Source organism: Vombatus ursinus, unplaced genomic scaffold, assembly GCF_900497805.2.
Source record: "Vombatus ursinus unplaced genomic scaffold, bare-nosed wombat genome assembly UNPS02014173.1, whole genome shotgun sequence".
Lineage (NCBI taxonomy): Eukaryota > Metazoa > Chordata > Mammalia > Diprotodontia > Vombatidae > Vombatus > Vombatus ursinus.
Window position 1 is genome coordinate 1,853,258 of NW_020953951.1, and position 14,177 is coordinate 1,867,434.

Sequence of the window (14,177 nt, forward strand, 5' to 3'; positions counted from 1 at the left end):
TAGTGTTAAGGTACACTACCATCCTCCCAGTCACTCAACATGTGTTATCCTAGACTCCTCACTCACTCCACATATCCAACGTTACCAACTCCTGGCATTTTCACCTCCACATCTCTCATATACATCCACTTTTCACCTCTGGCACAGCCACTACATGGTGCAGGCACTCATCACGGCAACCTTGGACCATCGCAATAACTTTCTAATTATTCTTCCTGCCTCCACTCTCTCCCCAATCCCATGCATCCTGCATTCAGCTGCCAAAGTGATTTTTTCCTAAAGTGTAAATCTACGTCAACCTCTCCTACTTAATAAATTCCAGAGATTTCCTACTACCTCCAGAATCAAATAAAAAATCCTCTTTTTTGGCATTTAAAGCCCTTCACAACCTGGCCTCTTCCTACTTTTGAGTCTTCTTACACTACAGTGACATTGGACTTTCTGCTCCTCTAACATGACACTGAAGACCGGTGTGAACGAAGAAAAGAGGAAAAGGACTCAGGAGTATAAAAATAATTACAGCAGGCTCTTTTTGCATTGGCAAAGAATTAGATACTGAAGGGATGTCATCACCCCGGGGAATGGCTGAAGTCATGATATATATGACAGAATACTATTGTGCTATTAAGAAATTATGAAAGGGATGGTTTCAGAGAAATTGGGGAAGATTCATATGAACTGAAGTGAACAGAACCAGAACAATTTTTTACAATGATAACAAAATGGTAAAGACAAACAAAAAGACAACGAAGGAATTCTGATCAATGTTAATAATCAAATACAGATTCCTGAAGACTAGTGATGAAATATACTATAAGCTACCCAAAAGGTGGACTCAGGGTACAGAACAAGATACATACATATATATGTTTCAGATATGGTCAATTTGGAAATTTGTTTTGCTTGACCATACAGGTTTGGAATAGGTTTTTCTTTTGTTCTCAAAAGAGAGAGGGGTGAATGAGATAAGGTAGATTTTGTTGATTAAAAAAATACAACCTAACTTTAAAAAAAAATCAGGTTAAATCTCACCTTCTAACCCTAATTCCAAGACTCATAATGAAACATGTTACCTAACTCCTGATCCTGATAGAAGTGATACTCATAGGAGACAGAGAGATAGACAGACAGACATGGCCAATGTGGAAATTTCCTTTGACTACACATATTTGTAATACAGATTTTTTTCTTTCTCAGTGGGAGTGGGGGGAAGCAGGGAAGAGTGGGAGGGAAAGCAGATTTCTGTTAATTGAAAAAATCAAAATTTTTAAAAAAAGTTTAAATTACACAATTACAAAATGCTTTTCAAGCAAATAAGGTCAGATCTAAATTACTGGAAAACCATTAGTTGCTCATGGATTAATATATTGAGCTAATATAACATAATTAGCTAACATAATAAAAATGACAATTCTACCTAAATTAATTTACTGATTCAGTGCCATACAAATCAAACTACCCAAAATTATTTTATAGAGCTAGAAAAAACAATAATAAGATTTATCTGGAAGAATAAAAGGCCCAAACAAAAGGGAACTAACAAAAAAAAAATACTAAGAAAGGTGGCCTAGCCATACCAGATTTTAATTGTATTATAAAGCAGCAATCATCAAAACTACTTGGTACTGGCTAAGAAGTAGTGTGGTGTATCAGTGGAATAGGTTAGGTACACAAGACACAGTAGTCAATGACTATAGTAACCTACTGTTTGATAAACCCAAAGACCCCAGCTTCTGGGACAAGAACTCACTATTTGATAAAAACTGCTGGGAAAACTAGAAAAAAAAAATGGCAGAAACTAAGCATAGACCAAAATCTTACACCATATACCAAAATAAAGTCAAAATGAGTACATGATTTAGATATAAAGGCTGATACTATAAGCAAACTAGGAGAGCAAGGAATAGTTCACCTGTCAGATTTATGGAGAAGAAAAGAATTTATGACTAGAGATAGAGAACATTATGAAATGCAAAGTGGATAATTTTGATTAGATTAAATTGAAAAGTTTTTGCACAAAGCCAATGGAACCAAGATTAGGAAGGAAGCAGAAAACTGGGAAAGAATTTTTACAACCAGTATCTCTGATAAGGGCCTCATTTCTAAAACATATACAGAACTAATTCAAATTTATAAGAATACAAGTCATTCCACAACTGATAAATGGCCAAAGGATATGAACAGGCAGTTTTCAGAAGAAGAAATTAAAGCTATTTATACGCATATGAAAAAATGCTCTAAATCACTATTGATTAAAGAAATGCAAATCAAAACAACTCTGAGTTACCACATCACACCTATCACATTGGCTAACATGATAAAACAGGAAGATGATAAATGTTGGAGATGTGGGAAAATTGGAACACTAATGCATTGTTGGTGGAGTTGTGAACTGATCCAACTATTTTGGAGAGCAATCTGGAACTATGCCCAAAGCGCTATAAAAATGTGCATACCCTTTGACCCAGCAATAGCACTTTTAGGGCTGCATCCCAAAGAGATCATCAAAATGGGAAAGGGACTTACATGTACAAAAATATTTATAGCAGCTCTTTCTGTAGTGGCAAAGAAATGGAAATAGCGGGATGGCCATCAACTGGGGAATGGCTGAACAAATTGTGGCATATGAATGTAATGGAATACTATTGTGCTATAAGAAATGATGAGCAAGCGAACTTCAAAAAAACCTGATAAGACTTGTATAGACTGATGCTGAGTGAAATGAGCAGAACCAGAAGAATGTTGTACACAGCAACAGCCACAATGTGTGATGACTAACTTTGAAAGACTTAGCTCTTTTTTCTTTTTGTCTTTCATTTTATTTGTCACTGTTTGGGAAGTTTTATTCTATTTTGATTGTTTCCTATGTTTTTGAAAAGATACTGGGAAAATAGGTTGATTGTTGTCCTTCATTCTCAAACAGGACCAAAACAACATCACTACATTGGGGTCAAGGTACAGTGTATCCGATTGTGACAAGACTTAGTTCTCAGCAATGCAAGGATCTAAAACATCTCTGAAAGTCTCATGATGGAAAACGCTATCCACATCCAGAGAAAGAACTATGGAGTCTGAATACAGATTGAAGCATACTATTTGCTCTTTTTTTCTTCTGTTTTGTCTCTTCTTTCTTATGATTCCTCCTATTGGTTCTAATTCCACCTATTGGCTCTATCCACTGAACCACCTAGCTGCCTAGCATATAGTAGGCATTTAACAAATGTCTTCTGTTTATTTACTTTTATCTGTGTCATTTCCCTCCAATGGAATATAATTTTCTTGAGGGCAAGAACCATTTAATTTTTGTCTTTCAATCTTCAGGGACTGGCACAAAGTAGACACTTCTATGCTTGTGGAGTGAAAAGGTTTAGTACAGGTATCAGGAACCCTTTCCTGATCCTACCAATTTTTTTTTGCCCCAGGTAAAAGTGATTTCCCCTTCCTCACATGTTACTAGAGCAGTATAACTGGATTTTTTTTTTGCTTGCCCCTGTCACATTCTACCACGTACACTTAAGACTGTCATTATCACCCATCTAAAGTATTGCAATAACCTCCTAACAGGTTTTTATACCCTGATTCTCTCTCCATTCCAGTTCATATAATAGCTAATATTTACATAGTACTTAAAGGTCTGCAAAATACTTTACATAGATATTTCATGACTTCCAGAATAATATTTCTAATAGACTTAGTCAAGTCATTCATCTCAAAGATCTCAAGAAAGATCTTATTGCCTATACTGAATAGAGTTCAAATGTCTTTAAGACTATTCAAAAACTGGTACCACCCTACCTTTCCCATTTTATATCATACTGCTCTCCTCCACATTCTCCATGCTCTAAGACAAAATGGACTATTCAGTGCTCTCTTGGACATGTCCTAAACTCATTCCACTATACCTTTGTATATGCTGCTCCCTATGTCTGGAATGTCAACCTCCCACTCTTACTTAATTCCTTCCTATTCTTGGAAACCCAACTCAAATGCCACTGCCTCCATGAAACCTTTCCTACCTGATCTCTTAGGCAGCTGACTACCTCAAACATTGTATTTTGTTTTATACTTCTTTAATGTACTGATGCTTTGTAATATACTTATGTTTGTGTCTTGATGCCTCTGCTAGATTTTAAGTTCCATGAGGACAGTGGTTTCATCTTATTTTAGAACCAGAGACAGAATTGGAAGAGACTTCAAGGGTCGAGTTCAACACCCTCAATTTGTAGATGAAGATACTGAGGCCCAGAGAAGTTGTGATACAAAGTGATCACAGGCAGTAAATGGCAAAGGGAATATTTGAAATCAGGTTATCTCACTCCAAATCTTTTCCACTTCACCCATGCTACCTTTCAATTTTGTATTTACCTCAGCACTCAGGACAATGCTCTATACAGATTCTAGTGCTTAGCACAATGCCTGGCTACTACTAGCACTACTATGATAGGCACTTAATAAATAATTGATTGATTCTTAATAAATATTTCTTGAATGAATAAATGTGGGAATCACTTCTGGGGTCAACTCTAGGAGTTCGGTGGATAGTGTGGAAATGGCTCTGGAGGAGGCACTGTGATTACATTTTTGGGGAAAATCTTTCTGACTACATAATACATAGTCTTGGACAAAATAATTAGCCTCTCTGGGCTTCAATTCCTCCTTTATAATGAGTGATTGAACTAGATGGGCTCTAAGATCCCTTCCAACTCGAAATCTATGATCTTATATTTACTTTGGAATAAGTCCCATCATATCTCTGAGGCTGAGTGTCTTCATTTATAAAACGAGGGGACTGAATACTCTATACAATGATAATATACAATGATAATACTATTTTAAAAGACTTTAGAACTCTGATGAACACAATGTTAAATTGAGTCCAAAAGAACGAAGATGAAACACGTAACTCATTTGCTTCCAGAAGGAGTGATTAACTTAAAACACAGAAAGAGACAAACATTTTTCCAACATGGCCAGTGTGGAAACTCATTTTGCTGGAATGTGCACATATGTATACAAGCACACACCTATCTATAGATGTGCTGGTCCAAACCGCGCACTCTCTTACAGCCAGATCAGGCAACCAGGGTCATACTCACCGGTCCTCGGGGTCACCCGGATTTACCAGAGACGAGCTGATCAGGAGGTGCAAAAACCTGAACTTTATTCAATAATCATCACAGCAAGGCCAGGCAGGAAAGCACATGCGCACGAGCAGGAGCAAAAGCCGACTCCGCCCCCATCCCTACAGTACTTTTAAGTCTTCCACGTCCCTCCTCCTCAGCCCGCCCATAGTGACTCGTCGAGGATCAAATATTGGAAGAGGTTGTCTAGCACTAGTACCCAGACAAAGGGAGCATACGTGGCACAGGAAGTGGGGCCTAGATATTTGGAAGGAGGCGTGAGGGATCAGTGCACAAAGGAGAAAGTACGTGACGCAGGAAGTCGGGACCAGATACCGGGGGGGGGGGGGGGGGGGGGCGGGGGGGGGCGGGGGTCCCCCCGGGGGGCATACGGGCCTCAGGAGGTCAGGTTTGGTCACAGGAAGGAGGCGTCTGGGGTTAGCGTGGTACCTAAGGAAGGAGGCTAGACAGAGAGAGCTTGTTCTCTGCCGTCCCACTCCCAAGTGGCACAGCCCCTGCCTCAGGAGTACGTACTCCGGCTACTTCCTTGTACCTTGTTTCTTCTCCAGCTTGTCACAGCTCCACATAGCACTGCCCCTGCCTCAGGAGCGTGAGCTCCAGTTGCTTCTCCGTATCCAGATCCCATCTCAGTACACCACAACTCCACCTAGCACAGCCCCTGCCTCGGGAGCGTGAGCTCTGGTTACTTCCTAATACCCAGTTCCTGTCCCATGTTGCCACAACCTCCACTTGGCAGTAGCTAACACCAGACAATCCCTCACATATAGATGTGTATGTATATACATATATATGTATTGGGAACTTATTATTTTTAAAATTTGCTGCTGAGGGAAGTGGGAGTAGTAGGAAGAAGAAATTAATTTTTTTTAAAAAGGTAACAGAAGAGATAAAGTATTCTCTCTGTGCTACCATGGTCAAAGGAAACATAATTAGTTTACTCCTTTATTCTCTAGAGATTTCAGACCTTGGGCAAAATGAATATAATATGAATAGCCTTTGAAAAGCAGAAAAAACAAAATGAATAAAAAAGAATGAATGTTCAAAATTTTTTTTTGTATGTCCTGTAAGGCTATCTAGGGTGCTGGTGATTTAGTGATTCTACTTCTACAAATTCTAAACTCTTGGAGGCAACACAGTATAATAGAAAGAAGACTATATTATAAATTGAGAGAACTGAGACCTAGTCCTGGCTCTGCCACTCACCAGCTGGGTGACTTTGGGCAACTCACTTAACCTCAGTGGACTTTAGTTTCCTCACCAGTAAAACTTGGATTAGAAGAACTCTGAGGCATTCAATTTCAAAGATTCTATGAGGATGCTTGATGCATCAGAAAGAATGCTGGATTATAAGTCAAGAAAAGCTGGGTTCAAAGCCTAGCTCTGTCTTTTGTTACCTACATGATCTTGCGCAAATAATCTCTTTGGGCCTCAGTTTCCTTTTCTGTAAAGTGAGAGGCTTGATGACCTTTGATATACCTTCCAACTCTAAATGTAAGATCTTATAATTTTACAATCCTAGAAAAGCAATATTGGCTGATGTGTTCCCTTTTTCATTACATCATGAATAACTTTCTGATGTAAATACTGAATAAAGGCTTGAGCAGACATTGAAGGATCTGCCATATCTGTTACTGTAGAACATACACTGAAATAGTGCTTTAATATTTGCAAAGTGCTTTCTTCACAACTCTGTGATATCAGTAATTCAAGTCCCACTTTACAGATAAGGATATTGGGGCTCAAATGACTTGCCAAGGATTATACAAATTATCTCCTGTTGATTGACAGAATTTCTTCAATTGCATTTACAGGTTTTTCTCCAGGGACAATTATTTTGTGTGAAATCTCTGATGCTTACTGAGTTGTGAGCTGTGAATAAAAGTTTTTCCACACTGTTGACATTTGAAGGGTTTCTCTCTAGTGTGAGTTGTCTGGTGCCGAATAAGGTTTGAACTTCTACTGAAAGCTTTCCCACACTGAACACACCTATAGAGTTTTTCTCCTGTATGGATTCTCTGATGCTGAATAAGGTGTGAACTCTGACTAAAGGCTCTGTTACATTCATTACATTTATAGAGTTTTTCTCCTACTGTGTGAGTTCTCTGATGTCGCATAAGTTGGGAGTTCAGACAAAAAGCTTTACCACATTCATTACATTCAAAAGGTTTTTCTCCAGTATGAATTCTCTGATGTTGAGCAAGGTGTGAGCTACAACTGAAGCATTTCCCACATTCCATACATTCATAGGGTTTCTCTCCTGTGTGAGTTCTCTGATGTAGAATAAGGTGTGAACTTTGATTGAAGGCTTTTCCACATTGATCACATCCATAGGGTCTTTCTCCAGTATGGATTCTTCTATGCTGAGTAAGGTGGGAACTTGAACTAAAGCCTTTCCCACATTCTTTACATCCATAGGGTTTCTCTCCAGTATGAATTCTCTGATGTTGAATAAGCTGTGAGCTCTGAATGAAGCTTTTACCACACTCTATACATTCATAGGGTTTCTCTCCAGTATGAGTTCTCTGATGTTGAATAAAATGTGAGCTTTGACTAAAGCTTTTCCAGCATTCACTACATCTATAAGGTTTTTCTCCTGTGCAAGTTCTCTCATGTCTAGTAAGTAACGAGCTACGACTGAAACCTTTTCCACATTCATCACAAATATAGGGTTTCTCTCCAGTGTGAATTCTCTGATGTTGAATAAGATCACAATTGTATTTGAAACTTTTGTCACAGGTAGCACATTTATGAGTTCTCTCTTTCGTAGCATTTTTTTGATGAGTAGTATAGTTTGAATTCTGACCAAAATTCTTCTGAAATTGATTACACTCCTGGGCTTTTCCTGCTGAGATATTTTTATGAATCTTAGTCATTTTTCTGAAACCACTCTCCTGGGAAAAGGATTTCCTCAAAATCCCCCCTGTACAGTTTCCTTGCTGGCTTTTAAATTTTCCATCTTCTATAAAACCAGGTTCCTGAGGAATATCTTGTAGAAGTACTTCAATTGTCTTTCCATAAAAGCGTACATCTTTTGAATATTCCTGTTTTTCACATAATGGCATACTCTTTGGAACCTGAAACAAAAGGAAAAGAGAAAGTGCTAGTTTCAGAGGACATTTATTAATGTCTAAAAGGAATAGACAGTTTTGGTGGTTCTCAAAGCTGGCTTTGAAATCTACTTTCTAATAGACATTTCCCACATGGAATCCTTGCCATCTGATTTGTGACCCTGGCATTTGAACAATTAGCAAAGACCTTTTCACAGCCAACTCCAAAGTTCCTTCCCCCAAACACTTCTTTTTCACATGGTATGAAAGGTACACAATCCATTCTTCAACTATTTATCTTGACTTAAGCTGTAAGGACCCACACTTCAATTATTTTGGCTGCTACCTATCTTGAGCCACTTCATTTTATCACTCAATACTTTATGAAGACCCCTCTATCAGGACTAGGATTCCACTCTATGCTTGGATCTTAGTAACTCATTCTTCTTTCAAATCAACATTCACACATGCCTTTCATGCCTATTAGTCCTTGCACAAAGAAATTTCCCCAAACCATCCCTAGGAATTGATATGAAAATCTGGACTAGGTATCAGTCTTCTAACTTAAACATAAAACATCACTATCCCTCATAACTGACTTCCCGATCACCGTGGGTAGTGCTATCAACTCCTTAACATACCAAGTAAGGAACTCTTCCAAAATCTCCAACTGATCTCTGTCCTTTACCCCATGTGCTGTACCCTTCTTTCCCTATATCACTTTTTATACCTACCTCTTCTCTGGTTCTTCCCCTACTGCTTAGTCCACAAACTCATTTCTCACTGGATAATTGTGTGACACTCTGTACCTACTCCCTCCAACCATGCCCAATAGCTTCCTCCTCTCCATTTAGGGTTGTGGTTGAACAACTGCTTCCTTACAGCTCCATCAGGGTATTTTACCACACTTTAATTCTAACATCATAGACCTAACCTGCATGTTCTCATGTCCCCAATGCTTTCCTATAAACCAGCCTGTTCATCTCAGACATGATGATGCTTCTCAATGTTGCCCCAATCCACCTGTCCCTTTCCTACTTACAAATCTTCTCTAAAGCAATGTCTTATTCATGCGAAGCTTGACTAAGACTCTTGCTGACTGGTTGTCTCTTGCTCACGTATGCAGGAACTTGTGAATATCTACTATATCACAGATCCAGGATCCATGACTCTTTCCCTCAACCTACCAGAGAAATCACATTAGGTCTAGAAACCGGAAATCTTGCCCCTCGAGGAAAAAAAAGGGTGCTGATTTGTTGTGGGAACTCAAAACAATCTCAGGATGCAATTTCAACCTCTAGGTCTTCAAAGGGCAAGTGAAGGGCAAAAAAGTTCAGAAATGCTAGGCAGGAAGGCTCAGAGGGGAAAGGTAGGTCCTCTGAAGGAAATCCATTTCCAGGAACAGTGGAACAAATAAAAGAGAAATCTGGAGACAGAAAAGTAATAATTTAATTTAGTCTCTCTTGGCTGGAAGAATGGGAAGGTCCCACTAATAAGGATATCAACACTCAAATTCTGGAAGAGTTTGCACAGATCAGAGCAATATTTCCTAAGACACTCAAGAGGGTGAGGAAGAGGGTATCTTCTAAATATCTTAAGACAGCTTCCTATTTTCCCCTCTGCAGATACAAGACCTGTCACTTGGGGGATAAGAATAGTAATGTCCTATTTCTATACTCAAACAAAAGTTAAGTACTTGCTCAGGGTCTCACAGCTAGTAAGCATCTGAGGTTGGATTTGAACTCAGGTCCTCCTAAGTCTAGGCCCAACGCTCTTTCCACTACACCACCCAGCTGCCCCAAATGACATGAGGCAAATGAACAATAGAAACAGAGAAAAAAATGCCCCTGTTTCTGAAAAAGTATCAGAGTTTGGCATTTGAAGTGAGTGAGGCATCTCTGGGCTGGGCACAACAAGAGTGATGACTAAAAACATTAAGAATATCAGCAAAAGACACAGGTCATATACTTCAAATCCTCCAGGATAACATCCCTATAGAAGCTTCTCTGGGATCCAGATATTTCCAATTCTGTCTCATGGAAAACATGGATATACCCTCCAATGTCACTGTTTCCTGAAAAGAAAATTTCTTTTTAGATCCAAAAAATTATACTATCTCTTGGGCCAAGAGGGGGAAAGAAAAAGGGTAGACAGAGCTGACAGCCTAAATAGAGAGGGAAGAAACAGAAGGATGGAATTACAAAGTACAAACAGCTCTGGGTTAGGAGGACCAGAGGAGGAAGCCTCATATCTCAGTTCTTAACAAATATTTAATGGCACTGGGAAAACAACCACAACAGGAGAAAAGGACCGTTAAAACTACTGTAGGAGTTGGCCTATACTACTAAGCACTGAATTCAGACAGAATGCCTAGATTGGACATCACAATAAATTACTATTGCTTCTATAATGCTTTATAGTTATAAAGTTAGTATTTCACATATATTATCATGCTTTATCCTCACAAAAACCCTGTGGAGTATGTAGTAAAAATTCAAATCTTTCCAAGGCTGGCTTTGTAAATTCAAACACCAAAGCAGTAGTGACTGGAACTCTCTACATAGGCTGAAAGATGACATGATCAGAAGTGGGCAGAGGTTTGTTTACCAAGCCCTAGAAATTAAATCTGTGGCTGTTCTTAAAACTTCAATGAAGTAAATTTGGGCAAACAAAAGGAATTTCTACTTCCCAAGGTGGGAAATAGACTTACAGATCTTATTTCAGAGGATGGCTGAATCAGAATATCAACTGAGATTCAAGTAGGGTTTAGATAAAATTTTGGCTGAGTTATTGAGGGAGAACAGAGATGCTTGTGATCACTAACCTTCTGGTAATGTTCAGGAGGCCAACCCCATGTTCTCCACCTCCTATCCACTCCTTTGGGGACTTTGTCAGAAAGAGTCTTGGGCTGGATGGAGCACGGGGCAGGTCTTTCTAATGATCATCAATGAAGTTTCCCATAGTCTGAAGAAACCCAGCTGTCATGGGCCCCCTTTCACAGGAAAAGAGTCATGGGCTGTGTTTAGAGACTTAATTCCTGGTTTCATATATATTTGAGTATAAATGTAATATCTATAACCTGTGTGGGTTAGTGCCCACATGGTAGGAAGCAGGAAACCACAAAAGGAAGACCCGAGGAAATTGTGAACAATCTGAATGGAACTTCCGATCCAGCAGCAGGAAGGACCTGGAACGGGCAGAGAAGTTACAGATTGAGGGAAAGAGAAAATGCCATGGCTGGGCAATAGTGAAAGAACCTCAGGAAAGACAGCCCACTCGGAATTGGACTGTTACTAGAACATAAATGCCATTGTCTGGTTTCTATCATTCAGGGTGAGGGGAAGGGGGAAGAGCAGGCATTTGGGGAACAGGCAGAGCTAGGGAAAGACAGAAGACATACAAGAGAGCTTAGCCCTGGCCTGAAACCCCATCCCACCCTATTCATCCTTCAGTGTCTCCCTCTCGGATAGAATTCCTAAGACACCAGGCTTAGTCTCTTTCTCCCCACCCTTATACCTTCCCTATCACTAAACCACCACTATCCCATTTCCTGAGACCTCAAAGTATAAGGAGCTGTGTCTAAGACACCAGAAGGGGTTTTACATAAAAGAGAAGCCACAGTCCCTATCCTGGAAGAGACCACAGATTCCTAAGGGATTCACACAGATACTGACAGATACTCATGCCAGTGCACACATAAGTCAATTCTGCTCTCTTCCCAAGGGGACTGTCCCTTACACGCCCTGCTTTCAGGCTAACAAATGGATGTTCCTTCTCTGCCTGCAGCCCTTATATATTCCTCATGGGGATCTCACTCTAGATTTTGTGGCTACCTCAATTCTCCTCTTTAACTTTTTAAGTGGCAATGCTATTGGTGGTCCAACCAGGAGTATGTCTGTAAAAGGGCAGTCTATTGAGCTATTCTATTCTTAATGGAGTCAACTAAATGTAGCTGCTCAGAAGTAGCAACAAAGGGAAGCTTCCTGGCTCTTCTTCAATCAGACTTTTTTTTTTTTTTTTTTGAGAGGCAATCAGGATTAAGTGACTTGCCCTGGGTCACACAGCTAGAGAATAGTGTATCTGAGGCTGCATTTGAACTCAGGTCCTCCTGACATCAGGGCTGGTGCTCGATCCACTGCGCCACCTAGCTGCCCCCCTCAATCAGACTTTTACAAAATGGTTTCAGTTTCCTTATCTGTAAATTGGGGATATTTGTACTTCAGCCACAATAGTATTGTTGTGAAAAAAGCCTTCATGTTATACAAATGAGAATATTATTATCTCGTTCTTCTCATCTTGTTTGATGAACTTCAGATAGAAATGGTTCTGGACAAGTCACTAACTTGCTATTTTTTTAAAAAATTTAATGTTTATGTACAGGTAGATTTTATAGTTGAGTAAAAGGATGCTGGCTCACTGAAAGCATCTTCAGACAACTCCAGTAACAGAAAAGATGTGGGGGAAGATATGTATCTCATTCTATTCTCACAAGTTTTTATTATTATTATTATTATTATTATTATCACTATTGAAAGAACCATGGTATGGAGAGGCAGCCTCTAGCACATACTAGCAGTGTGTCCCAAGCCAACACATTTAACTTCAATGTCCCCAAGCAATGCTCTAAGACTATAAATTGCAGGGCAAAAGCAGATCTTTATTGGTAGAGGAAACTTCCTAACCGGGAGTTTCCTATGCCAATGAAATCACAGGTCCTGTCACCTCTTTAAGTATTACACAGGGGCCATCTCCAGTCATCCTGATATATATCTTGCCACTGGACCCAGGTGGCTCCAGGACAGTGAGGCTGGTGACTTTGCATAGCCCTCCCTCACTTAAATCCAATTCACTTACAAGTCACAACACCACTTTCCTGATATCATGGTCCTCTTTGAGAACAAAGGACAAACAAGTATTACTTACAAAATAAGTATTACTGCTTAGAAATGGACACTTTTCCTGAGGGAGAAGCGAGCTGAATTTAAAAGTAAACCCTTGTTTAAATACTGTCACCACTGGCTGTTAAATGACAGGTCATTTTATTTCAAAGGCAGAAAGAGACTAAGGGCCTTTTCCTCTGATTTTCCTTAACCTAGTAACACATATGGGAAATAATGGTCAGCTCTTTCAAGCACAGACATTGTCAATTAGATAATGCCAATCTTTCTCTATTTACTATAAAGTCTATCTACTATCTAGATATAGGCAAATCCCACCTGGCTACATAAGCTTTAGCAAGTGCCAGGCACATAGTAGGCGCTTAATAAATGTTTACTGAATTGGCCAGCTATGTGTTCAATGACAAAGGACTTTTTATTGGGGAGGGGGTTTGAGGCAATTGGGGTTAAGTGACTTGCCCAAAGTCACACAGCTAGTGGGTGTTATATGTCTGAGGCCAGATTTGAACTCAGGTCCTCCTGACTCCAGGGCTGGTGCTCTATCTATTGCACTACTTAGCTGCCCCTACAAAGGGCATTTTTAGAAGAGTAAAGACAATCCTGTCTCTGTGAAGAGTATCTAAGATGCAGAAACACATTTTCAGAATTTTATTTGTATTCTGTCAACTTATTCTATATAGGTACATGGACAATTATTGACACTCAATAGATTAGGTATTAATGTAGAGATTCGTCAAAGTAAATATTCCTCTGCTCAAGAGCTTCTTATAGACCCACTCCCCACCTCTGGCTCCTTAACTACAGTCTAGATCACACAAAGAAGAAAGATAAACGTATACTTATTATGTACATCTATGTATAACTTTCAATACCATCATCCATGATTAGTATTCCTAAGCATGCATAGGAAAGGTAGTAGTTTTCTCCAAAGTGGAGGCTTATAATAACACTGTACATTAGTGGTATCAAACTCAAATAGAAATAGGGGTCACTAAACTATACATAAGGATCCCTGCAGGCCACATATTGACTTAGAAAGCCATATATTAACATTATTTATAGTCTATTATATTTTTATTTATTTTGTCAAA

The 14,177-nt window shown here is 39.3% G+C and overlaps 1 protein-coding gene across 1 annotated transcript in view; it reads right to left on the reverse strand.

Annotated features, from left to right (window-relative positions):
- Window positions 1–5,671: 5,671 nt before the first annotated feature.
- The window catches only part of LOC114041414 (zinc finger protein 420-like), a 32,376-nt gene continuing 23,870 nt past the window's right edge, over window positions 5,672–14,177 (reverse strand). The window contains exon 5 of the mRNA XM_027859852.1: window positions 5,672–7,892. Within this exon, the coding sequence (XP_027715653.1) occupies window positions 6,971–7,892 (922 nt within the window). The 3' untranslated portion in view covers window positions 5,672–6,970. The remainder of the gene's footprint in view (window positions 7,893–14,177) is intronic.